General features: G+C 43.2%; 1 protein-coding gene across 1 annotated transcript in view; it reads right to left on the bottom strand.

The window, feature by feature from the left end:
* Positions 1 to 27,050, bottom strand: part of CAMK4 (calcium/calmodulin dependent protein kinase IV) — a 351,293-nt gene that overhangs the window by 133,903 nt on the left and 190,340 nt on the right. The window contains exon 5 of the mRNA XM_014600951.3: positions 12,979 to 13,051. Within this exon, the coding sequence (XP_014456437.1) occupies positions 12,979 to 13,051 (73 nt within the window). The remainder of the gene's footprint in view (positions 1 to 12,978; positions 13,052 to 27,050) is intronic.

A 27,050-nucleotide genomic window follows, 5' to 3' on the forward strand; every position in this document is an offset into this window, starting at 1 on the left:
ACTCCTAGCATGGGCGTGGAAAAATAGTGAGGGGCAAAGAGACCCATCCAACTGCCCCAGGCAAACCTGCTGGTGGGAAGGTGGAAACAAGTGACCACCTCCTTTGGGACTGCCCATATGCCAGAGGTGTGCATTAGAGAATGTGTACTCCTCCTGGTGGTGACAGGTTTCATAACCTTGACCAGACAGCAGTTCTGTATGGACTCTTGACTAAGCAGCAAGGGACCCTGACAGACTGCTTCAACCAATTCATCTCCTGCTTCAGGAATGTCTTGTGGAAGATCAGGAACCTGCTCATTAATAGACACACAAACCTTTCAGTGGAGGGTTGCATCAAAGTAGAACTGTATGAGATGCATTGGTACTACAGGAAGACAGACAGCAGAAGACAACAGATGGGAAAGAGATGGTGGACATCATATGGAAGAGAAGGGACTGATGATGAAGACAATGACACGAAAGGAATGGGCAAATAGACAGGGGAGTTGGATTGGGGGGAAAGGAAGGGAGAGTGCACTGAGGTGATTTTTTGCATAATTGTTACATTTAAAGGTAATGGTGACAGGCAAACATACATGAACATGCAGGAACATGGGTGTATGATGCAGTTTTCTAATGGGAATAAGAATGGTGTGTTTTGGATTGTCAAGTGCACCACACCAATCACAAGACAGGTTGGTAGAGGTATAGCAATATATATACCTCATAATTGTATGTCTGTGTATACACACGTACATATACACAATTATGAGGTATATATATATATATATATATATATATATATATATATATATGCAGAGACACACATATTATAAGTTATATATATCTATATATATATACACACACACCTCATAACTGTGTGTCTGTACACACACACACACACACACACACATATATATCTTACTATCCCTCTACTAACCTGTCTTGTGAATGCTGTGGTGCACTTGACAATATATATAAATATTTTTGGGAAACCAAAAAAAAAGTGGGGTAGGCTCCCATCTGTATCTTGGCCTTTGGGCAAAGATCAAGCATTTTTGGCACCAAGAGGAGGGTACTGGTACTGGCTCTGGCCCTCCCGGTACTGGTCTGGTATCGCAATACCTCTAGGCCCAATGCCAGTTCCCTCCTGGGGGAGAAACTGCCTGTTTTTTGTTTTTTTTAGGGCCCCACACACACACACACAAGTTCCCATCAGCATGTTTGCCCAATGTGGGCCATGTGTTCTATAGTCATGCTCAGTATTGGCTGCATTTAATAAACTTCTTAGTTGGTTTCCATTGCTGAGCATATGCTACTTTTAGCAGCAGTTTAATGATAGACAATGTATTTAGTGAGGTTTCCTTACATGCGATTATAAGATGAGGCCAATGTGGGGTGTGAGAGGGGAGGCAGGAGCACCCCCCAGTGTGGTCCGGACCCTGATCAGCACACCCCAACACTTACCACAGGAACAGAGACAGGTGGCAGCTGGGAAGAGATCTGAACACCGATGCTGACACACACAGGCTCAGACAGCTGCAAAACTGCTGAGCCTGTGTCTATCAGTGAGAGCTGGGGGCATGGCTCCCGAGCAGCGCGGGATGCTCAAAAGGCAGCCAGGGATCCAGCTGAGGGGGCGCCGAGGAGCAAGGAGCAGAATGCCAGCTGGGAGATGCTGGCTGCAGAGCTGGTAGGTTCCAACTCCAGTTGCCACAAGAAGGAACCGGGCACCTGCTGGAGGACCCAGATGTGTGAGGCAGAGGGCAGCCTCAAGGGCCGATTGGGGCAAGGGAGCCTCACTGAGCGGCAGCAACCTCAAGGGACACTGCCAGGAACCAGAGGGGCTCTGACCAGGAGCTCAGATGCTGTGGCTGGGGATGGCTCTTCAAGCCCGCGAGCATCCCCAGACAGCCCTGCAGTGGGCAGAGCATGGGGAATCATGAGTCCCGAGGAGGGGGAAGTACACAATGCCGGCTGGAGGGACCAGGACAACTGGACCACAGATCAACCAGGCCCCAGGGAGGTGATGCCAGAAGAGTTGGCAGAGGCTGGACACAGGGTGGTTGCCTGTACCCACGTCTACTAAGATAAAGGGGACGGACAAGTCTCCCAGAAGGGACTGAGGGCCCAGAGAGAGGGAATCTCAGGAGCCCACCGGCAGAAGCCGGTCATTTTCTGTTGAGTTTCTTCAGTTACAGTTTGGCCCCGGACGGGGCAGGTTTAGTTTCTCGGGGCAGGTTTAGTTTCTCGGGAGATGGGAAGCCAACCCAAAGATGAAGGACAGACCCTTGAATATTGACGGCCAGGAAAATCCAACCCTTTTAAGGTGGGCAGTGTGGAAAGACCTGCAGGGAGCAGCATCTATGCAGGCTGAGGAAATGGTAAGGGTGGGGTAAAGGGGAGGTTTGGAGCCCCACGAAGACACCCACAGGGTCAAGACCCCTCCGGACCCCTGACAGGGAACTGCCTCCCCAATAATAACACCAAAAATGGGGCAGGCGAGAAAAATGACAAAGCCCAGTTAATTTATTAGTTATCAAAAACATAATTAGTCAGTGACAAAGTATATAGTTATAATCCTTGGTCTGTTGAAGTTCTGGAGTCTTTCTACAGAGCAAGATCAACACGCCTAACTAATGCCTCCCTATCTATAGTACGCTCAACCAATTAATCAGCAAGATTATTAATAAATCATCAGACCGGTTTCTTATCTAATATTGAATAAAGGATTCCAAAAATTCAACAAGCATAAGGACAAAAGCATCTTGTATTAGCTAAGGCATCATACAAAGTTCATTCTAGTTCATTCTTGCTGGGCATAAAAGGGATCATCATATAGTCCTTTCTTTCTGGTCTACTTTTACTCACAATACCAAGTGTTTAGCTTTGGCACCAAGTAAGCATAAATATGCTGGGAGTTTTGCAACCAGAGTTCTATTTTTACAATTTAGCTTAAATACTGGAACATCCTTATCCTTACTGATATATGAAGATTAATACTAATCTGTGAATGCATGGGGCATGAGCTAATAATCATCAAGAACACATAGCACAATAGATCAACCACTGTCAATAGAGAGGAACATTTGGGACCTGTCTATATAACAGTTCCTTGTGTGACATAAAACTGCTTTAAACATTAATCTGAATTTCTGGTAAATATGTTGTATTTTTATGCTATCAGAGAATTGATTTTTTAAAATATATCCTTCTGGCAAGGCAGTGAAGAAGAAACTGTAGGAAAACATTTGGCCTGAGATCATACGCATCTATATAGACTAGTAAACAACGTAGTACTGAGAATGGAGTTAAAAAAAACAGTTCTAGGATAAATAATAAAGATTTAATTAATAAAGATAAATGTAAGGTACTCCACCTGGGAAGGAGGAACCCCCAGCACACCTATAGGTTAGGGAGTGTCCTTCTCAGCAGCTCGGAGGCAGACAGGGATCTTGGAGTCATAATTGACTCCAAGATGAACATGAGCCGGCAGTGTAACGAGGCCATCAACAAGGCCAATCGCACCTTTTCGTGCTTTAGCAGGTGCATGACTAATACAACAAAATAGGTGATGCTCCCCTTCTATGTGGCACTGGTCAGGCTGTGTCTAGTTTTGGGCGCTGCACTTCAAGAGGGATGTGGGGAATCTTGAGAGGGTCCAGAGGAGGGCCACTTTCATGACTAGTGGCCTTTGTGATAGACCCTACGGGGGGAGGTTGGGAGAGTTGAATCTCTTCAGCCTTTACAAGAAACGGCTGAGGGGAGATCTTGTGGCCGCCTATAAATTTATTAGGGGAGGTCAACGGGGATTAGGGGAAGTGCTGTTTACTAAGGCACCCCAGGGAGTGACTAGGAATAATGTATGTAAACGAGTTGAGAGTGGATTTAGGTTAGATATTAGGAAGAAATTTTTTACAGTAAGGGTGGCCAGGATCTGGAATGGGCTTCCAAGAGAGGTGGTGCTATCACCTAGCTTGGAGGTCTTCAAGAGGAAGCTAGATAGTCACCTGGCTGGGGTCATCTGACCTTGGTCCTCTTTCCTGCCAGGGGCAGGGGGTTGGACACGATGATCCATTGTGGTCCCTGCTGACTCTACAATCTATGAATCTATGAAATGAATCTGAAACTTGACCTTCTACAAAACACAGATACTTCCATGGGCAAATCCAATATCATGGTGAGGAGGGGTGCAGCCACACCTCTTTTGTCTGTGGTGCATGTGTAGTGAGCTCTCTGAGGTCACCAGCATGTCACCGGGGCTCCCACGGGCACTTTGCAGGTGCTGTGAGCTCTTTGAGTTCACCAGTTTATTGCCATAGGCTTTGGCCGGAGCCCCTGCTTTCCCATGGCTCTGGAGCAATAGCTTTCACAGAGCCCAGGAGCTGTGTGCCACCACCACTCATCCCCTCTTTTTCCCTGCTGATGAACTGGGTGAGGGAGGCAAGAAGAGAGGAACTACAGACTCCAGAGCTGTCTGAAAACAGAAACTCCAGGTAGACTGCTGCTCACAGCACAGAGAGCTCACAAGACGTACAGAGCTCTGGTAGAAGCTGTGCTGGATCACAGTAAGAGGCTGCATCCACAGCTGAAGATGGTCACCACAATCCTAGATCCACCCATGGACTCATGCTTGCCATTGGTATTTCCTAGTAGCTAGCTCCAGGCACTCTGAATGGCCTTTTGGAAGAACCTAACTCTCTCCATATCCTGTATATGGAACAGAGATGCTCAATTCTGTCTAATTCTGCTTTCCTGGGGCCTGGCACCTAGTTTTTAGTCACTGCAAAACCTAAGTGGCAACACCTAAATGACCAATCTGGCCTTTGAGAAATAAGCTGTTTATGTACTTTCAAGAACTGCATTATGGTGCCAATCTACATGCTTAGGTGCTTAAATGCCTTTGAAAATCTGGCCTTGAATCTTTCTGTACCTGTTTCTTATCTGTAAACTACAGATACAGTGATTCCTGACTCGACAAACGTGATGTGACAAGAGGTACATTGAAGACTGTTCAAATACTATTAAAATGGGCATGAGAGATAGAATTTATAGAAGTCAGGTAGAATACATCTCTTCCTAAGAACAATTTCTAAACTATTCTAGTACTGGTAGGAATAGTAGCAGGCGTGATTGGGATGTCAAGAAAACACATTTCTTTATCTCTGATTTAGGTGAATGAGCAATGAATCAATCAATCCTCTTTCACTTTGAAAATATTACTCCTCTGTGCTTTTAAACAGTGGATTCTTGAAAGCATAGATTCAAACTGTGGTTTCGACTGTCAGCTATAAAAACCTGAGCTGATGGTATCTTACATGTCACCACAAAGACCCAGACTCAAACTGGTGCATGAGTGACAGCAACATTCAATACATGCCTGTATTGTGTGCCTGAAGCATGGAATGACCAGGATGTCCTGGGAAAACCTGAGTTTCCTAGAGGAATAAGAAGTTGTAACCACATGATAAAAGCTTTTGAACAGAAACAACTCTGCCTTAGCACAGAAAATGCAACCTCTCTTGCACCAAGAAGTTCATAGAAATTATAGAAAATTAGGGTTGGAAAGAGGGGGGGGGGGGGGGGGGGGGCGGCAAGTTTTTCCCCTGTGGCAGCTGCTTGTTCGGACACAGTAGCCCTGAGGCCATTACCTCCAGGCTTTTACCTTTATTGTCTACAGCAGCAGTCAGCAACCTTTTTTGGGCTATGGGCTAGAGTGACCCAGTTTGGGTCAGAGATGGGCAGGCAGGCACTAGGAACCAGCCACCACTGCTGCTTTTCCTGAGCACCTGCAGACAGTACTTTTCCCCTGTAATGGCAGGAGAAAACAACTGCTGCTGAAGCCCTTGCCACAAAATGCTACTATAGCCACGTATCCATGATCCAGATCTGGCCTACAGGCCATAGGTTGCTGACCCTTTGTCAGCAAAGGAACGGGCAACTCAGCCTCAGCTAGGGCTAACCTTCATCTGTGGTGCACTGTCAGAGCTCCACTAACTCCAAGTAAACTACTGTAGTTTACAAAAGTGAGGGGATCTGGCCTGTGGTCTTCTAAATGAAGAGTATGCTTTTTGCAGTAGAACACAATCATACTTTTCCACAAAAGCCTGACCACTGAATATAGTGCACTTCAGTCTGGACAGGAATGAGCCTCTAAAATCTGGAGACAAGTGTGTTTCAGTTGTAACAAACTCAGAAAAATGCACTGTGCTGTGCAGAAAGCATGTTATTTAGATGACATTAAGATAAGAATCATAATAGATCAGAAAGCTGCATGCAGTGAATAAAGGCCAGACAGTATGAAGTATATGCAAGCAAAAAAACAATTCTCACCTCTTAATGCCTGTGAACAGATCTGCAAACAACACTAGTCAGTGACAATACTAGTCCAATCATTTACATTTACTTTTCATGACTGGCTATTACATTAGCCCCAATGCTTAGTGAAAGGTCTTCTGCTCTTTGTGAATTATCACGGTGCAATTCCAATCCAAACCACCTTCTTGCACCATCAATTGCATATGAGAGGGGTCAACGAATGCCAGCCATTCCTATCATTTAATTTTTCAAGTTTTTGATCTGTAAAGATGTGGCTTCAGTCACTATTCTGTTGTGTCCTTCTGGGTCAACATCCCTCTTTTTTTCCCCAGAGGTCACCTGGCATATTTAAGGAGTCTGTTCTCTGGCATTCTCAAAAAGCATCCAAATAAAGTTCTGAGCTGTCTGCACACATGTGGATAGCCATGCATGTTTCATGATCTCATAATTTTTTATTCTATCTAATTACTTTAGTCTGAACTTCTTGCACTGGCATCTACAGAGTGCAACTAGCAGGCCATTAAGTGATTTCTTAGATGCCTTCTCAGAAAGTCCAGCAGCCTTCAGTAGCCCATATTCATGGACAGTGGGAGAGGTTAATGGAAGTGGAATGGAAGATTCTGGCAGAATCCTATATCTATAATTAGTCTAGATTTTAACTTGTATATTGTCACTGCCCTGTTCTTAGCTTAGTGGTTTCTTTGCCATGTCACTATGTCCTAAAACCAATGGACAATTCTGGATGTGAAAGGTACCAGTCAATTCAGTTCATGAATGGACAGACATATACAAAAACAAATATAACTACTCCATTCCTTTCCCATGTACCACTGAGTACAGTAATGATGGACAATTTCATTTATACATATGACATTAGATTTATAACATGGGTCCAGAATGAACCTTCTAGATCACTGAGTACAGCCACTTGTTATCACAGGCACCATATCATATAAATCCTTACATACATTGATCAGACCCCATCTTGTGTGGCTTTTTTGCATGCACTTGGGATTTTTGGCCTGACCATTCCTATTGGAAGGCTGTTCCTGAATTTTGATACTCAACTAGCTGCTAACTTTCTTCTAATTTCCAGCTTTGTTCATGGCCGGTTTGTTCATGGCCAGTTTATACAGATTTGTTCTGATGACAACATAATCTTTTATCTTAAATAATTTTCCTTGCAGACCTTCACTGATATACTTCTACAAAACAATCATGTCCCTTTTCAGTCTTTGTTTTGCTAGATCATACAAACTAAGTTCCTCTAGTTTCCTCTCAAAAACAAGTCCCCCATTTCCCTAATAAACTCTAGTTCCTAGTGCCTGTCCTAGTGCCTGTCTTATCTGCACCTGGGCTCATCTATAGTCAGCACCCCTCTCTGTCATGTTTGCATCCACTATGCATCATCTTCCCTCTGAGATCTGCCATTGCTGAACAATCTTCAGTAATTTGATGAAAACGGATCTTCCTAACCATTTGAAACCTCTACAACAACAACACAGCCATAAGTAGGAACAATTTATCCACAAGTACTTGAATCATGGCTTGGCATCTACTAGTATGGACAGAAGAAGCTGCAATCCATAAATACTTCATTAAAAATACTGGCAGGAAATCAAGCATTTCTTGCTGGGGGCTCAGAAAGGACACAAAGTTTTCCTATAATACACTGTAAACTAATACCTAGAATGACACAAGGCTGGATAGTACTGGAGTGATGTTGTAGCAGCAATGATCCAGGAAAAATGCGTGAAGCAATTTTTTTAACCTTTTATTAGGCTAACTACATTGTTGGGAGGGAAATAGGTTTTGAATCTAAGTACTCTAACTCAGATCTCAAAAAATTCTTGTATCTTAAAAGGTAGTGAGGCATCAAGAACTGTTCCCCTAGAATTTCTAGTACTGGATGAATGGGCAATTGGTTTGAATGTTGCTATTCAGATATGTGGCTCTACTTTGGAGATGCTCAAAGACCGGTCTGGCAAGTACGGGTGTCTCCCCCCCACCATACACTTTGCAGTGTAGATATTATTAGTACTTCAGAGGGGGGCACCTCAGAATTCAGCCTTATTCAGCCTTGACTGAGTGGCAGAATGACTTCCTTTCCACAACTGGATCCTTGGTTTCAACAACCCCTATACACTACTCCAGCCCTTTTACTCATGAAAGATGACTATGATGAACATGTAAACCTTGCTGATGAAGTCAACACCACAAATCAAATAAGAAACATGCCTATTAATATTTCTCAGGTGTCTAGTACTTTTAAAATAAAGTATGTTTTATGAAAGCAAGAAAAGCATGTTACCTTTTCATGTTACCATTATTGTGAGGCTGCCAGATAATATCTACCATTTTACCTAGGTAAATTTCAATTGGTTGCATTTTATCCCTTTGGCAGTACTGGTGTTCTAGAAAAAAGGGTCACAGATTGATAACAGACTATCCCAGCTGAAAACAGGACAATTGTGGCACAGAGCAAAAATACAGAGAACCTCAAAGGAAAGGATGATGCATCTCCTCCAGTTCTTTAATTGCTTTGCCATAGCTTCCTCAGTCAAAGAAAGGACTTTAACTTAACATTTTTCAGCTTTCAGTGATATAAGTTATAATTTGATTGCTTTGTAAAATCTATCTATTTTGGTTCAGCAATTTTTTGGCAAATAAAATTCACAAGGCTTTCCAACCTCTCTACTAGATTCTCCTTGAATTTGGGGTTTTTAAAAGCCCAGAAAGTCAACATAAATTTGGGGAAGGCCAGTGACTTAGGTAGTTAAATCCAGCAAAAAGTCAGCAAGTTTCTTCAGTTTTACTATGACATTAAGAAGGTGTTGTAATTTTTAGTAATGAAGGTCTATTAATGGATCATGAGTTCAGTCAAAAGTCTATTTGCTGTTTTTAGAATTTGGGGATAGCAAAAAGATTTGGTCAAAAATGGTTCAAATTCAGAAACCAAGAGATAAATAATTTTATAATGATAATATTGTGAGATTATACATTTAATAAACATAGCAAATATATAGTTATAGTAAATGTAACCTATAATATGTTACACAATATAGCAATGATTTTTCATAATATAGCTGTAAATGTTGTATATACAAAGGAAAGTGTGGATCTTATTATACTACTCTTGCAACATATTGTAAATATATTATACCCAAATACTATACTTTATTAACTTAGATTAAAGGTGAGAGACTGCATATTCCCCAGTACAGACTTCTAAATCCAATAAAATAAGTACAAGACTCATTTAGCTCTCTACCCACACTCCACTCATCAGTTTCCCATCTCAGCCTCAGCTATTTCCTATCACCCTAAGTCCAAACCTTCCCCCTTGTTTTGATGGACACTAAAATTGACACCCCCTGGATTGTTGCCAATGTGTTTTAACTATAATATAATAAGTATTATAATACTTGAATACTATCCTACTTGGAATTGAAGAAAACATACATTTATGATTATATATGTATGTAATGCTACAACTTTATAATCCATTGAATAATTAACTGTTATACTAATTCAGGATTTTGAATAATAAATTATATTTTATGTTATGGGAACACATGGTACTTTTCTTTTTTTAAATCTGCACGCTCTTCCTTTCAGTGCTGCTCTCTTTCCAGAGAACATTTTGTTCTGGGTATCTTCTACAGCTGGACAAACTATACATAAGGAAAAATTTATTTAGGCATTTCAGCTCTTTTTTCTGTTGACGAACAATCCCCAAAAGGATCTTGCTTAATCAGAACTTGTTACTGACAACTGTTTGAATCATTTGTGCAAACAAAACTATATATATTATCATGCAGTTGAACACTACTATGTTCTAAACATTTGTGTGTCATGAAAGTTGCATATGAATGTTTCCATTGCCTAAATGAATGGCAAAAGAGTAGAAACATACAAAGTCAGATTCCACAGTTATGAAAAAAACAAGCTGGCAAATATGTTTCCCCACATTTTGGCTGGCTGTAGAGCTTTTTACCAGATAACTACATCAACAAAATGATCCACAGCCTAGTATCCCTTGAAACATATCTCTGAAAATGTCTGGCAGCTTCTCTTCACTAATAAAGGCACTAATATAAAGAATTTTCCTCTAATAATCAAAATTTAAATCTTTAAAAGTAATATTTTATTGCACTTATTAAAATTATTTATACTTCTGCTGCTGCAAAATGTCATTTTTTTAACTGAAAGCAACTCTGCTCAGAAAACTCATTTCTTTTGCAAGGCTAAAATTGCAGGACTTTGGCCTCCATTTTACACTTCACTGATATTAGAAAGAAAAATCAATGTAATCAATTTACAGGCTCCTGGATGAATATTTATTGAGTTTAAAGGAACTATTTTGAAAAAGAGGGAGCACATAAAACTGATGCAAACATACTGCTTTGCTTGGTTTATTCAAAGAAGTGTAGAAACAACTCTCTAAGAGCCAGATTCTTTCTCCTGGAAAGAAATCCTGCCTCCATTGTAGACAATGGCAAAACTCCAATTGGCTTCTAATGGAGCCACGATTTCAGTCACAGTGAATAGCTGTATGTTGTATAAGAATCTGTGAATTTTCGAGCAATTGTAATGGCCATCATATTTTTTCATATTCATATCTATTTTAGTTCTCTGCTTTCCTTTATTATTCTGTCACTCAGGCACTTTTTATTTTGGAGAACAGATGAGATCATTTCTACGGAGCCTGCTGCCCTCAATATCTGACAAGTAGAAGAACAGTTAGCTTATTCTTGTGGGATTAAACACATCACCTTTCCAATATGGTTTGAAATGTTTAATAGGTGATGGAGGATCTGAAGGTATAATACAGAAAAATATATTGAAAATGGAGTTTCCACCAAAACTCTTGGGCATTTTTAGGAAAACAAAAGCAATGAATTCATTAGCTCACCCTATTTTCTACAGAACCAGTAAGAATTCTAGACTTGCATATTGCTTTTGTTTCATGTAAAATCTATAAACACACAGAAAAGGTAGTTAAATTGGAAATTAAAATTTATGTCTATCGACTTTGTGCCCTTTTCAGAGAAAGAAAGGGCAATTCCAAAACCTCAGGTGTTGGCAATGTAAGAAATATTGAGTATTAAGCCCCCTACCAGGCCTCTCACAGGGTATCAGTGATACAACAACAAGCAAAATGCAAAACCAGTAGATAAAGTTGACTGTTATTTTTTTTGCTTACCACCATTAAAACTACGCCCCATGGGGATCTCTCTGTCCTGCCAATATCTCTACATTGAACACAGTTCCAAACAATAACTCCAACTCCTGGACACCCATGGACCATCACAGTGCTTGGTGAAGCATCATGGATTCAGGGAAGAAATCCAGCCAGTTGGCAGAGGTCACATCAAACAAAAAATAAACGTGAGGGGAAAAAAGTGCTACTGGGATCTTCCTTTGGGCTGGAGTCAAAGGAGAAAGACTTAAAGTTGTGATGTAAAATAGGAACTTTCTCTTTAACCCTTAATTCACTGTTTTTCTAAAGTTGGTTGCTTTGCCTTTTTGCTATAAACACTATTGCACTTATAAAGGGGAACCTTATTTCCACCGAGCAATTAGCCAGCTACCCAATTGTTGGGAAGGCCATCCCTCGTTCTCTTTCTCCCTTTCCTACTTGAACCCTGAACCAACTATGATCTTAAGCAGAGACTGCCGTGATCTCACTGTTATTATTATTATTACTTGCACATTCTTCTGTGAAGCCAGATATAAAGTCTAATAAAGTATTAGTTTAAATAATGTTCTTGAACTCAGTACTGCCCAGTCCAGTGATACAAATTTTATGTAGACCGTGCTCCTAGATTTTTCTTTTTCAGTATGTGAAAGCATTAATGAAAATTAAAATTTTAAAGGCATGCAGTATTGGGGGAAGAGGGATATATTTTAGGGCCCAGTTGATTAAATTACTTGAAATTTGCATCACAGCTTTGGCTCTGATACTCCCTAAACACCTACTTTAGGCTACTTTATGGACAGGCAGTTTGCAGTCTTGAAAATTCATTTTTAACCAGACATGCTGATGTAATCATTACGACTCACTTTTTCACACCATAATCTACATTGGATGCATTCTGTCTTTTGAGGACTCCTTTAAGGTTGTGCATGATTTGCTTAAAGGCTCTTACATACGTGTTAGAATAGGTGAAGGATCACTCTCAGGCAGTGACTGCAAATTAAGCAAGAGGTCTTTTTTGTAATCTTTCTGCAGAAACTCTAACTGAAGTATCTCTAATACTTCGTGCAACCTGGCAGATTATTTTTTCCCCATTAGTCTCTGTTTTTAGTGGAAGGGCAATGTATCTTTTGCATAAGACAAAATTCTAAAGAAATGACCCTGATGTAGTTTGCAAGTTCAATAAAAATGCCAGTGATCTTCTACCATTTTCAGGCATACATGAGTTTATAGGCTTTTGAGAATAGATAATGACAAAGAATATTCATTCAACTATAGCATGAAACAGACTAGTGTCACCCAAGGTCACTTCTGCCTTTTAAGGTATCAATACTTTTGAGGGATCGATAGAAAAATAATTACAGAACTAAATTCACACAGATCAGCTGTAGTGAGATTCTGCTATTTTCACACCTGCATACTTAGTCCACACTGGTAAAAGATTATTATAAACCGAGCCTAATGTGTTAGTTAATACTTACAGCCACTGCTTCCAGGATTTGTTTAACAGCATCTGCAGCATCTCGCTCACTGTAATATCCTTTTTCTACAATCCTACAAAGAAACCAGGAGAAGCTGCTCAGACTCAGTGAATTAAGGTATACATGCAATGTAGATAGATGTTTCATAAAAAATTAACCAAAAAGTAAATCAATTTTGAAAATATCTGGGCAACTGTGATGGTCCCTGTAGAATAAAACATCCAGTTTCAAATTATTAAAGCTAGATTTACTCTGCTCTACATTATCTGTGATTCCTAGTTAAGATAAAAATATCTGTTTAAAATACCAGTTTGGTGCTGAAGAAATGGAATGATAGTGACTAGAGAAAAGACTGACTAATTATAAAAAGCTCAAATGAAATATCTTTGCATGTTAAAGAATAATAAAATTTAGGCAATTAGGGCTACTCAAATCAGCTAGGCAATATTTTGAACCCACTTTCCTGTGTTTCAGTCATTCATTTCAAGATGGTATGGCACAGTTTTGCATTGTTCCATTAATAGCTCACCCTCGCTGCCAAGAAGAATGTGCACTGGGACCTTCTGGAAGAATATAAATTAAACATATAAAACAGGCTGTGTTTACATGAGACATTTAATGTTCAGCAGATTAATCAGTTGCGCAATAAACATAGTGTGTTCCCCTAGTAGCCTGGAGTAAATGAATTAACTTTGCAGCAGGATAGTATTTGTAAATACAAGTACTATCCTGCTGCAGAGCTTTTTACTTTGCAGCAGTGCACCTGTAGATACTGCCCTGGCTGTCCGGGGCATGAAGGCCCCAGCCAGCTAGCCCTGCTCTGAAGCACCCTTGTACCCCAGCCCATCCCTCTGCACCACATTGAGCCAGGTGGAGCAGCCCTGCATTGGTAGGCTGATCCCCCTGGCCCACTGCCAGCCGGGGTCTGCTCTGACCTAGCTCAATGTGCTGTGGTCCCAGGCACACATTCAAACAGCATGCCTGGGAGCAATAAGCTTCAGAATTTATTCATGAGCATTAACTGCACGTGTAAAAGCACCCACATAAACACAGTTGACAAAAACATTAAATGCCAGTTTACAAGTATATCATCTGTTTGTTTAATAAATGTACTTCAAATTCAAATTTCAATCAAAAGTACAGAGTTCATATAAAACACATATTAATATAAAGAATACAATCATATATAAACAGTATGCCAAAGAAAAAAATAGGATTATGACACTTAACCCTTATTATAGAAACATAGAAAACTAGGGTTGGAAGGGACCTCAGGAGGTCATCTAGTCCAACCACTGCTCAAAGCAGGACCATCCCCAATGATCATTGGCAGCAAGGGCACACTGCTGGCTCATATTCAGCATATTATCTATTGTAACACTCAGTTTTTTTTCTGCAGAACTGCTACCTAGCAAGTCAGCCCCCAGCCTGTACTGGTGCATGGGATTGTTGTGTCCTAAGTGCAGGACTTTGCACTTGTCCTTGTTGAACCACATGAGATTTCTTTTGGCTCAATCCTCCAATTTGTCTAGGTCACTCTGAATCCTAGTCCTACCCTCCAGCTTATCTACTACTCCCCCAAGTTTGGGTGTCATCTGCAAACTTGCTGAGGGTGCACTCTATGCCATCTTCCAGGTCATTGATGAAGACATTGAACAAAACTGGCCCCAGGAGCAACCCCTGTGGCACTCCAGTTGATACCGGCTGCCAACTAGACATTGAGCCATTGATTACTACTCTCTAAACCTGATGCTCCAGGCAGTTTTCTATCCACCTTTCAGTCCATTCATTCAGCCCATACTTACTTAGCTTGCTTGGGACAATGTTGTGGGAGACAGTATCAAAAGACTTCCTAAAATCAAGGTACAACACATCCACTGGTCTCCCTGCATCCACAGAGCCAGTCATTTCATCATAGAGGCAATCAGGTTGGTTAGGCATGACTTGCCCCTGGTGAATCCATGCAGACTATTCCTAATTACCTTCTTTTCCTCCTCCAAGTGCTTAGAAATGGTTCCTTGAGGATCTTCTCCATGATTTTTCCAGGCACTGAAGTGAGGCTGATTGGTCAGCAGTTCCCTGGATCCTCCTTTTTCCCTTTCTTAAATATGGGCACTATGTTTGCCCTTTTCCAATCATTTGGGACCTCTCCTGATAGTCATGAGTTTTCAAAGATGATGGTCAATAGCTCTTCAATCACATCAGCCAACTCCCTAAGCACCCTCGGGTGCAACCCATCTGGCCCCATGGATTTGTATATGTCCAGCTTTTCTAAGTAGTCCCTAACCTGTTCTTTCACCATGGAAGGCTGCTCACCTCCTCCCCAAACTGTGCTGATGCAGTAGTCTGGGAGCTGACCTTGCCTGTGAAGACTGAGGCAAAAAAGGCATTGAGAACTTCAGCCTTTTCTGTGTCCTCTGGCAGAAAGTTTCCTTCTCCATTCAGTAACAGACCCACACTTTCCCTGATCCTCCTCTTCCCACTGACATGCTTGTAGAAACCCTTCCTGTTATCCTTCACATTCCTTGCTAGCTGCAACTCCAACTGTGTTTTGGCCTTCCTGATTCATCCATGCATGCCCTAGCAATGCTCTTATGTTCTTCCCTAATTATTTGTCCAAGTTTCCACTTCTTATAACCTTCCTTCTTGTGATTAAGTTTACTGAAGCATTCCCTGCTAAGCCAAGCTGGTCTTCTGCTATACTTGCTAGTCTTCCTATACCTTAGGATGGTTTATTCCTGCACTCTCAGCAAGGCTTCTTTAAAGTACAGCCAGCTCTCCTGGACTCCTCTCCCCATCAGACTGGCCTCCTAGAGGATCCTGCCCATGAGTTTCCTGAGTGAGCTGAAGTCTGCTTTTCTGAAGTCTGGGGTCCTTACTCTGCTGCTCTCTGTCCTTCCTTTCCTCAGGATCCTGAACGCAATCATCTTGTGGTCACTGCTGCCCAAGTTGCCATCCACTACTACTTTTTCCACCAATTCATCCCTGTTTGTGAGCAGCAGGTGAAGAAGAACACGGCCACTAGTTGGCCGCTCCAGCATTTGCACTAGGAAGTTGTCCCCAGTAATCTCCAACAACTTCCTGGATTACCTGTGCCCTGCTGTATTGCCCTCCCAGCAGATATTAGGGTGACTGAAGTCCCCCATGAGAACCCAGGCCTGTGCTCGGGAAACTTCCACTAGCTGTTTGAAGAAAGCCTCATCTACCACTACCTCTTGGTCTGGTGGTCTATAGCAGACCGACACCATGACATCACCCTTGTTGCTCTCCCCTCTGACCCTAACCCAAAGACTCTCAATAGGCCTATCTTCAGCTTCATACTGGAGATCTGAGCGATCATGTGGCTCTTTTACCTAAAGTGCAACTCCTCCTCCTTGTCTCCTCTGCCTGTCCTTCCTGAACAGCTTGAACCCATACATGAGAGTGCTCCAGTCATGCGAGGTATTAGGGCTGTGAGAAGCTTCAGTTACTGATTCGGTTTGTTGGAGATTTGGCCTGATTCGATGGCCAAATCTCAAAATCTGAATCAAATCACGAGACTTTAATGTCTCCGAATCTAATCAGAACCCTCCACATCGATTCAGAGAGATTCGGAAAGATTTGATGATTTGGACATAGACACAGCTTTAAATGTTTTTTCTACATATCTCAGGGTACCAGGTGGCTCATGAATGCTGAGATGCTGGGTCAGATGGAGTGCCCCACACGAATGCAGGGGGGTCCCCAGCGCACTCGGCAGCAAACCCAGAAGTGGACCAGAAGCACTTCTGGTCCACTTCCAGGTCTGCTGGGGAGCATGCTGGGGGGTCCCCCTGTGCCCTCCCGGCTCAGCAACTGGTGCCTCCTGGATCTGGGGGGGTATGCGGGGTGGCCCCGTGGCTGATTGTGTGCTTAGCGACGAACCTGGAAGTGGATTGGTACTAAATTGTGGGGTGAAGTGCACACTCCAGAGGGTAGGGAATGATTGCAGGCAGACCTGGACAGGTTGGAAAAGTGGGCAGTATACAATAGTACACAATAGGATGCAGTACAACAAGGAAAAGTGCAGAGTGCTACACTTAGGATGCAAAAATATGCAGCACACCTACTGGTTGGGAAGTGACCTCAGCAGCACAGAAGCAGAAAGGGATCTTAGAGTCATAGTGGACTCCAAGATGATCATGAGTCGTCAATATGATGAAATCATCAGCAAAGCTAACCGCACTTTATCATACATCAGCAGATGCATGACAAATAGAACCAAGGAGGTAATACTTCCCCTCTATGCGGCACTGGTCAGACTGCAGTTGGAGTACTGCATTCAGTTCTGGGTGCCATACTTCAAGAAGGATGTTAATAGACTCAAGAGGGTCCAGAGGAAGGCCACTCATGTGGTTAGGGGCTTACAGGACAAGCCCTATGAGGAGAGACTGAGGGACTTGGACCTCTTCAGCCTCTGCAAGAGAAGGCTGACAGGTGATCTTGTGGCCACCTACAAATTCATTAGGGGGACGTAGCAAAGGATCGGAGATGCTCTGTTCACCAGGCTGCCTCTTGGGGTAACAAGAAACAATGGTCACAAACTAACAGACAGCAGATTTAGGGTAGATATCAGGAAAAGCTTCATGGTAAGGGTGGCCAAAATTTGGAATAGGCTTCCAAGGGAGGAGGTCCTCTCCCCTACCTTGGAGGTCTTTAAGAGAAGGCTAGATAGGCATCTGGTTGCGGTCATCTGACCCCAGAACCCTTTCCTGCTTAGGCAAGGTTCGGACTTGATAATCTGTTGAGGTCCCTTTCGACCCTAGTATCTATGACTGTGTAGTTTTGCTAAGAGGTTAGACATTGGATTTGTATAGGATAGTTTGATACGAATAATCCTACGCTGGGCAGGGGGATGGACTAGATGACCTCTAGAGGTTCCTTCCATCCCTACTTCTTTATGATTCTATGAAAAAGCCCAGTATTATGAACTCTTCCCAATTACATCACATCAGTATGACTGGACCTTCCACATTAATGAACAGGTGAGTGAACACTAGCTGTGTTTTGAATACTGTTGGTCTTTAGTTGCAGTTCATTAGTTTTACTTTGTACATGACAAGACACAGAGTAACATGTAGGAAGGCAAAGTTGAACCAGTTTGACTTTTTCCCTTAATTCAATAAGGCTAGCATGTTTTTTAATTTATCATTATATGTTTCTACCTAATAATCAATTTTCATTCTACTCATTGTTCTTCAAATAGAGGCAACTTCATGCTCAGAAGTGATATTCACTCATCTATGAAACAGCAGATGAGGCACAATAGAATAATGGCACTTGCTTCTTTTGCTAGAAAGAAAGACTCCCAAAGGAAATTTTACAATGAAATTTAAAAAAGTGCTCCCTTAGTTTACTAGAATGCAGCACTGAATTACTTGAAGGTGCAGTTTCCAAAACAATTGTTAAAAGTTATAGCTTTAAATAAATATGATTTACTTTCTCTGTTAGTGCTCTGCCTGCATTGTAATGATGGGACATATTCTATATGCATTATTGTCATTTTCATGCATTTGTCTCTGATAAACCATACATATTTTTCTAGTCATTATATCTGGCCTACTGCAAGAGCTGTTTGTTTCTGAAGATCAGTTCTGTAGAAGCAGAAAAAATGAATTATTTGTGAGAGAGCTGCAAGTGACTGTCTGAAATTTTTATCAATATTAACAGAAGGTACGAGTGCATATATACTATCATAGGCACAGTGCAGAAAAACAAAAATAAGAAATATCAAAGTTAAGGTTTGTGTTTGGGTGATGTGGCTGGGACTCTTCAGAGAAAAAAGCAAGAAGCATAGATGTTTGTGGATGATAACTTTTATTGAACCAACTGTGTAATAGGGAGGAGTATCAACAAGCTTTTGGGTACAAAGTACCCTTCCTCGCATCTGAGAAAATGGCAATCACATTGAGCTTAACAGCAAAACAGAACAAAGGCCTGTGTAAAACTTTATATGTATATGGAGTGAAAAAAGAAATGTTCTCCTATATATGTTCAAGGGTCCCTGTCCTTTATCTTTTTTTCTGTGATCATTCATTCATGTTATTCATAACTAGGGTTACATATACAGTGCAAACTCTCCATGCATTCCCATACCCCAGTATTATCTGCACTTTATACTTGAGTCTAGGAGCAAATGTGATCCACACTTGTAAGCTTACCTAGAGGATATGCTGGGGATCACCTTTCTACTTACCCAATATGCAGTATGGATTAGGGAATCTATGAGTAACCAAGTACATGGCAAGATTCTCTCTTGGCATTCTCACAGTTCCTTGTACCTCTGTCTCCTGACTCTCCTACACAATACCTGCTGCCTACTCACTTTCCCGTCATCTTTTATTTTCCATCAGCTGCAGAGATGTTGATTTAAATAACAAATTGATGTTGGTGAATGGGTTGCTCCACAGTAACACTCCTAATTTACCCTTTTGGTATAAGAGCACTGCCCCATGTAACAACTTAGCTGGATTGTCCTGGTTTATGGGCCGCAGTCAACAATAATTTGTCTACTTCATTTGGCTATTCAATGGAAATTGGCCAAGGCAGCTGGCAAAATTTTCAAAGGTGCTTTTATTATCAACTTTCTATTTTGCAGGAATGAAAAGTTCCAAGGAATGTAAATTGATGAAATCTTTGGTGCAAACATCCCTAGTCCTTGTCCTTTTGGTGTGTGGGTTTGGTAGTCTATAGTTGTATATCACCCACTGCTTAGGTCAGCATTTTATCAATGAGCATTTCAGTCAGTAATTCTTCTCTGCTCCTGGAAGGTCATGCTTGTAAATTTTTCACGCAGCACTTGGATTCTAACTGAGCAATCAACTGACTTGTTAGGGCAAACCTTGCAGGTGCATCTATGCAACTTGCTATATCCCTCCATGTGTTGATATGCTATTCTGTCATCAGACTCCTAAAAATCCCCTGAACGTATTAATGGAATCTCACCCATTGGCTTGAAATGCCTCCTTTTTTTCAATTTGGGAATGTCCAATTTATGTCTTCAGTGGTTTGGTCAGCCTGAAAAGAAGATAGGACTCAGTGCTAATAGAGGTTGTCCTAGGTTTCAAATCTCTCAAACCCATCTCTCACACAACTACTTGTTAAATATTGTTTTTAAAAACTTAAGTCAAGTGCTCTTACCATAATGTATCAACCTCTTCTTTTGCTGAGTTTGCATAGATAACTTCTAATCACAGATTTCACAGAATGATATATAACGCCACACCTAGAAGGATAGAACCTGCACAGTGTGGCCTTGGAATCACAGAAACGCTGGAAGGGAGCTCAGGAGGTCATATTATCTGACCCTCTGCTCAAGGTAGGATCATCCCCGACCAAACCATCCCAGCCAAAGGTTTATCTAACCTGCTGTCACAGTATGCTCCCCAGAGAGGTGCTTGCTTGGGACTCCTGACAGCTGATCCACTTTATTGGTTGAAACACACATTGCCTGATGCAGGGCAATGGGCAATATGTTCTCCTTTCCTGGGGATTCCCCATAACCCTTGCTGCCTTGTGCCTTCTTGCTGGGACCCATGCCAGGTCCCATGACACCCTGTACCTCAGAGGCACAGGTCAGTGAAGATCCCAGTGCAGAGCAGCATGGAGATGCTGGACCAGGGGAAATCCTGGCATCCTGTGCCTCCACACCAAAACCCATGTTAACCCATACCTTGACAGGAAGCACAGGTCATTGTGGGACCTGGCATAGGTCCTAGCATAGAGGCATGGGGCTGCATGGGTCCTGGCACAGAAGCACAGTGTGTTGAGGGTTCCCTGGGTCCATACCTCCATGTTAGGACCTGCATGGGCTTTCCCTGCTTAAGAAAATGCCAGGGCTGGTCTCCATAAGTGGGGAACCCCAATCCGCACTTTCAGAGACATGCCCTGAGATTCCCCAGGGTGCATTTCTGTAAGTGGGAAAAGCCAGGCAGACGTTTCTGGGTCTTGAGGGGCACAATCCTGCATAGGAATTACTGGGGTATGCATGACTGAGTCCCTCAAGCCCCTGGAACACCTGTCTGGGATGGCTGGAGAGTGCAGGCAGCTGCAGGCTGCCTGTACTCTCCCTCCACAGAGCAAATAGATGTCCATCTCAATAAAGCAACACTATTTTACATGATGCTACTGCTTTCCATGTTCAAATTTTTGGTCATTTCCATTTAGTTTTTGTACTCTTTACACCAGATTACAGGCTTCTGAAAGGCATTTAATTACCCAAATTCTCACAATAAAACCAAAAGTATGGACCGTTTAGTATCTCTAGTATAAGACTACTGAATTGGAAACTTGTGCTGGGTGAGTACATTGAGCTTTCCTCTCCCTCCCCTCACAGAATCTCAAGGTTATAAAAATTGATTTTACAGTTGCCTGTTGTAGACACAGATTAAAAACTAAATCACTTTTTGGTAGTAGGTGATAGTAGGTTATTTTGGGACAGTCACATCAAGAGAACCTCAGGATCTTCTATGATGTACTGTTTGTAACATGGGCGACTGGTGCCTCCCAAGTCTGGGGGTGGGCACCTGCAGGCACTGCCATTAGTGTCAGTGGTGGGGGCAGAGCTGGCAAGCTCCTGCAGGTGCTCCCAGCAGCAGCGGCAGTGGAGCTGGAGCAGGCGAACTCCTGCAGGCACCGCCATTGGCGGTGGTGGCAGGGCTGGAGCTGCTGAGCTCCCGCAGGTGCCAGCATCAGTGGTGGGGGCGGAGCTGACAAGCTCCCACAGGCACTGCCATCGGTGTTGGTGATAGGGCTGGAGCTGGCGAGCTCCTGCAGGCACTGCCATTGGTATTATAGGTGGGGCCGGAGCTGGCAAGCTCCCGCAGGCACCACGATCGGCATCACTGGTAGGGCTGGAGCTGGGAAGCTCCCACGGGCACTGCCATCAGCAGCGGCCCTGTCGCAGGGCGGGGCACATGCCCCCCTACATGTCACCTATGGTTTGTAGGTAGAAGGCTTGCAGAATTTAGCTTCATAAAATGTCATATTTCATCTCTTTCCCAGAAAAGAAATAAAAGAAATTCCACAAATACTACTTATGTATCTCACCAATCCTTCAAGTAAATGCTTGAGAATGAACAATGGGTCTATGTTTCAAAGGTGCAAACTTGGCTATGTAAGATAAATAGTTAAACTGAATTCCAGATTCAACAGACTTCCACAGAAAACACATGCTACCTAGCATTTAAATATAGCAACTAATAGCTCAGATGCCTGGTTTATATCAGTTATTGACAACATTCACAAACAAAAATCTTCTCATGCAGTCAAGATCTGACTTTATAAAGTCTGTTCTACAGATCAAAATAAACCAACAAAATGCACAAGGAAGCAAAGAGAAAACCAATTTCTGTAGAGCTGATGTAATGTATTCCTTGTTTTCAACACTGTCTCAGAAGTGCCTGGAAGTAACTCTAAGATACTTACTTAAGAGTCTTCTAATTAGTCTACACTACCCCAAAGCCAGGTTTGGACATGAAAAGAATGGGCAAAGTTTGCTTCTTCCCAGTGATTCTGGATGTGGCAGAAAGGCAGTGTAGATATAGCCGCAGAATCTTCTGGACTGATGAGAACTTTTTGCTTCTGAACTAAGTATGTTTGATATGGAAATCAATGAGACACCAGAGATATAGAATTCCACAATGAGGTTTTTACAGTCACTTTTTAGTGTTGAACTGAACTTGAAATTATTGATGCATCATTTTCTACACTAACTCCAGTTAATTAAAGCTTCTATTCAGGAAATAACGATGGGCATATTAGGGCAACAAATTGAAATGAGCATAGCATTAAAAATTGACTCAACCACTGAAGTAAGAAATAACGGGCTTTTTGGCTCAGTTACAATTGAAAAACCAAAATCCCTAATGAACAGCAAGACAAAGGGACAGATCTTTCACTGTGCCAAATTCAAAGAGCTACTTCTACTGCTCCACTGTCTTGAACAGGGAGATGTTTTTCTCAGACTGTGGGACCTCCAACTGGCATGAAGTCTCACCCATTGGCCAAAGGCAATGCTTTGGGGCAGACCCAAATGATTTTGATTAGATCACTTCCAAGATACACAGGAATTTTCCTCTCCTCTATCACAACAGTTATCAAGATTAATGCCAGAGAACTGGATCAGAGTTTAGTGTTACTGTGCGACAGAATAGTTTAATGGCAAGATGCAAATTGACGGCTATATCAAGACCTCCAAAAACATCAAGGTAGGAAAAAGGGCCCTCTTTTTTCTCAACCAAAAGCTCAAGACTTTCAATAAGAGACAGCCTGCTCACTGAGATGTAGTGATCTTGGAAAGAAACACTTTATCCAGTTCCACTGCACTACAATACCAAGGGGAAGGAATATCTCTTCTACTTGTAGACACGGATGTCTATTAGCTGCAAAAAATGAGAAATCCCTGGTGGCTGATACCATTCAGCCATGAAAGATTTTGAGATTGTCTGTGCTGTAGAAGAATCCTTCCCTGGATGACAGCTCCTTATCAAAGCTTGATCTGTCATCCCAAGAAGGCAGGCATGCAGATCACAGAACATTTTTTTCATACACAAACACCAACTGACAAGTGGGGAGGGAGTTCTACATTTTGAGAAATGAAGACTTCATATGTTCTCTGACAGTGGAGCAGAGGGAAGGTCCCTTTCTAACCCTCGGCATGGCTTCCATCTCCCCTTAAGAAATAATGAAGTGATCACCAGCCAAGAACAAACCTATTTCTCCTTTCTGGGTCTGACCTGTCAGTAGGGATTATTCCAGTCCTTGAGCTGTAGTTACTCCCCTGGCTTCCTTGTCTCCCACCAGGTAGAAGGAACTAAGCCAGAACTGGACCTGAACGCAGTATAAACAATGGACAGCTCCTCCAGGCACCCTGAGATCACTGAGTTTCATTCTTGTTTTTTTTAATGCAGTGAGTAAGCATATGGTTTTAATCAAAACCTTTTTCCATAACTCTTGCTGGTTAAGGAAGTGAGAGATCTTATCTTTAACAGCTGACCCGGTTCCCCTCCCTCTCAATTGCTATTCTGTTCTTTACTTCCCTGTTTTAATCTTAACACCACTTTTTTCTACCTCTGATCCACTCTAAAATGTGAATTTATACCTAATGCTCATTTTATGGTTCCCTCATCTCAGACCAATTAGTGAAAATTAAATTTTATGCTAATCAGCCCAGATCTTGTTTTTCTTTAAAGAAATCTTTGTGTTCTGTCTCTAAACTATTATTTAACATTTACTGTTATAATGGCTATCCCTTCCCACTCTGCGTATCAGTTGTAGGTAAAATGGAAGCATATAATTTACTTGCAAAAGGACTTATATAATACACACATATGAATGTAAAAATACCTGCTAAAAGAATGTAACATTTTTTCCTTGCAAATAAAGGTGAAATAATTTTAATCTCATTTTTTATTATTTAATTTGTTCGAAGTCCTCTTTCTCTCGTTCGCTCTCCATCTAACTACATTTTTTCATTACAGATCATCTTCAAGAATCTTAATTGGTTCTACTTCCCATTCCATTCTCAATGTGCATTGATTAACCCTTGTCATCCATGAGTTGCTAATCTTAGGGAAATGAGACTGGAAGGAGCCAATTGCTTCAACTGTTTACCCAAAGACTCCCCAAATTATCCACTTCAAACCCTCACCAGCAACTATAAGAAACAATATGTGAAACACTGAAAACACCCTACAACATGGCACCAGTAAAAGCAGGGCAAATGAGGACATTCCCAAAGCCCTAACGCTGTGACAACAGAGAAACAGTTGATGAAAATATGCTTACAGAATGATGACCACACCCCAACACTTAAAGTGGAAGACAAAAACATGCATAGTTCTTGCCAGTCTAGCCTAGAGGGAAAATTTCTTCTCCACCACAAATTTGTGGATCTGTTTGATCCTGAGAAAAAGAAGCAAAACCCTCCAGCCAGAAACCCAGAAGTTTTCTAAGTACCTGAAGAGCACAAAAACTCCCAGCCTTAGTTGTGACAAATGTCTAATGACCAGGGATTCAGGTTTTCCGTTTCCTGCGGAAAACTGCAGAAAAACATGGATTTTCCCCCTTAAAGGAGAAAAACCCAGATATTCCCCTTTGAAGTGGGAAACCGTGGGTTTCCCCTTGCGGGCTGGCAGAGTTCCAGCCTTCAACAAGGTGCTTGGGGCTGTGCGGATGGGTGGGAGGGCAACTGGAAGCAGGGCTGGGCTCTCCTCTGGGCTGGGGCTGGGACTTGGGTGGTGCCTCCTAAGTTCCTTTTACTTTTTGGCATAAGGCTCAGAGCTTGGAGCTTGGGCTGGTGGCAGTGCAGGTCCCTGGGAGTGTAGAGATGGTTAGATTTAAGCTGACAGTCACCTCCTAGTTAAGGAGGTATAAACCAGGCTAGAGTCCAGTTCACCTGGAACAGATGAGCCCCAGGGCCAAGGCAAGCCCAGAGCAGCAACAGCTCACTTTGTGCACCGAACTGACTGGCCAGGCTCTGCCCACACAGAAGCAGAGGACCTGTCAACAGGGCAATGGCCTGTTCGTGCAGGACTGGGTGATGCAAAGGGTGGGCAGCGAGGTGAAAGGTATGTGCTGCACCTGCTAGGGAGCATGTCCCACAGAAAGGAAAAGCCAGGGGACTGGCAAAGGGCTCAGCTGGAGCTGGTTGGTGGAGTGCCCCTGAGATACACGTGGAGATCCCCCCAACCCCACTTGCCCCTCTCTCCTGCCCTCCCCCTCACCTGCGCCACAGTCCCTTCCCCTCTCCTCCCCTCTTCCTCCAGTGTCCCCTCACCTACTCCACAGCTCTCTCCTCTCCTCTTCCCTCCCCCCTGGCCTGCTCCTGAACCATTTCCATCGCCATTTGTCCCCATGCCCATAGCCTGGCTGCCCCTCCTTGTGTTTGCTAGCCTGGCTGTGTGCTGTGTGTGAATGCAGGATCCGAATAGCCTTGATGACAGTGCTGAGTGGCACCGTGTTATCCAGCAGCACCTTGCTAGCCAGCAGCTTCTCTAGGAAGGCCATGCTGTGCTGACCTGCCCCTTCCTCCTTGTCACACCACGCTGCTTGCAGTGCCCAGCCTAGCTCCACTGCTGTCAGCACAGAGCACGGTGTGGCCTCTGCTGGGTCATAGTATCGTAGTATCATAGTACTTAGGGTTGGAAGGGACCTAAACAGATCATCAGGTCTGACCCCCTGCCCCAAGCAGGAACCGGTGCCGGGATCATATCACCCCAGCCAAATATTTATCAAGCCTCCTCTTGAAGACCTCTTTCTTGTAGGAGAAAGCACCACCTCACTTGGGAGCCCATTCCAGAGCCTGGCAGCCCTAACTGTAAAGTAATGTCTCCTGATGTCCAGCCTGAACCTTCTCTCTAACAATTTGTGGTTGTTATTTTTAGCAACCCCAGGTGGTGCCCAGAGGAACAGAGCTTCTCCAATTCCCACTAGTCCCCCCTGGGCAGTTTGTAAATGGCCACCAGATCCCCTCTTAGCTTTCTCTTGTGGAGACTGACTAGGTTCAGGCCCTTTAGCCTCTCTTTGTAGGGCCTGCCCTGCTACAGGACCTCAGGGGAGTGGGAAGAGGATGATCAGGCAAGAGGTGCTACGTGCATACGCACATACACATATGCATGTGGCAGCCAGGCAGCCTTGGTCTTAAAACCTGAGGCCTGGCTCAGTACTGTTCGGCCTAGGTGGGGTCCAAACCCATGGTGCAGGAGTTGGCAGCCAGCAGGGACAGGCCCTGACCCGCTCCCCACACCCCCTGCAGTCTGCCCCCCCCCCCGGCCCTCAGGAGTCCAAGCATGGCCCCTACTCCACTCAAGAGGGGCCTGGTGCCCACCCACACCCCTCAAGGACCCCTGCCCTCCCCCTCCGATACCTACCCTTAGGAGCCCCTCCCCCTCCAACACCTCCTCAGGGGCTGCTGCTCCCCTCAACAGCCCCTGCCTCCCCCACATGCCCCTCTCAGGGTGCCCTGTCACTCACAGAGACCTCTGCCCTCTCCCATGCTCCCCACTCAGAGCCCCTTGCCCTTCCTCCCCTACGTATACACCCCCTTTCAGGGG

This window comes from Alligator mississippiensis, chromosome 3 (assembly GCF_030867095.1).
Source record: "Alligator mississippiensis isolate rAllMis1 chromosome 3, rAllMis1, whole genome shotgun sequence".
NCBI lineage: Eukaryota > Metazoa > Chordata > Crocodylia > Alligatoridae > Alligator > Alligator mississippiensis.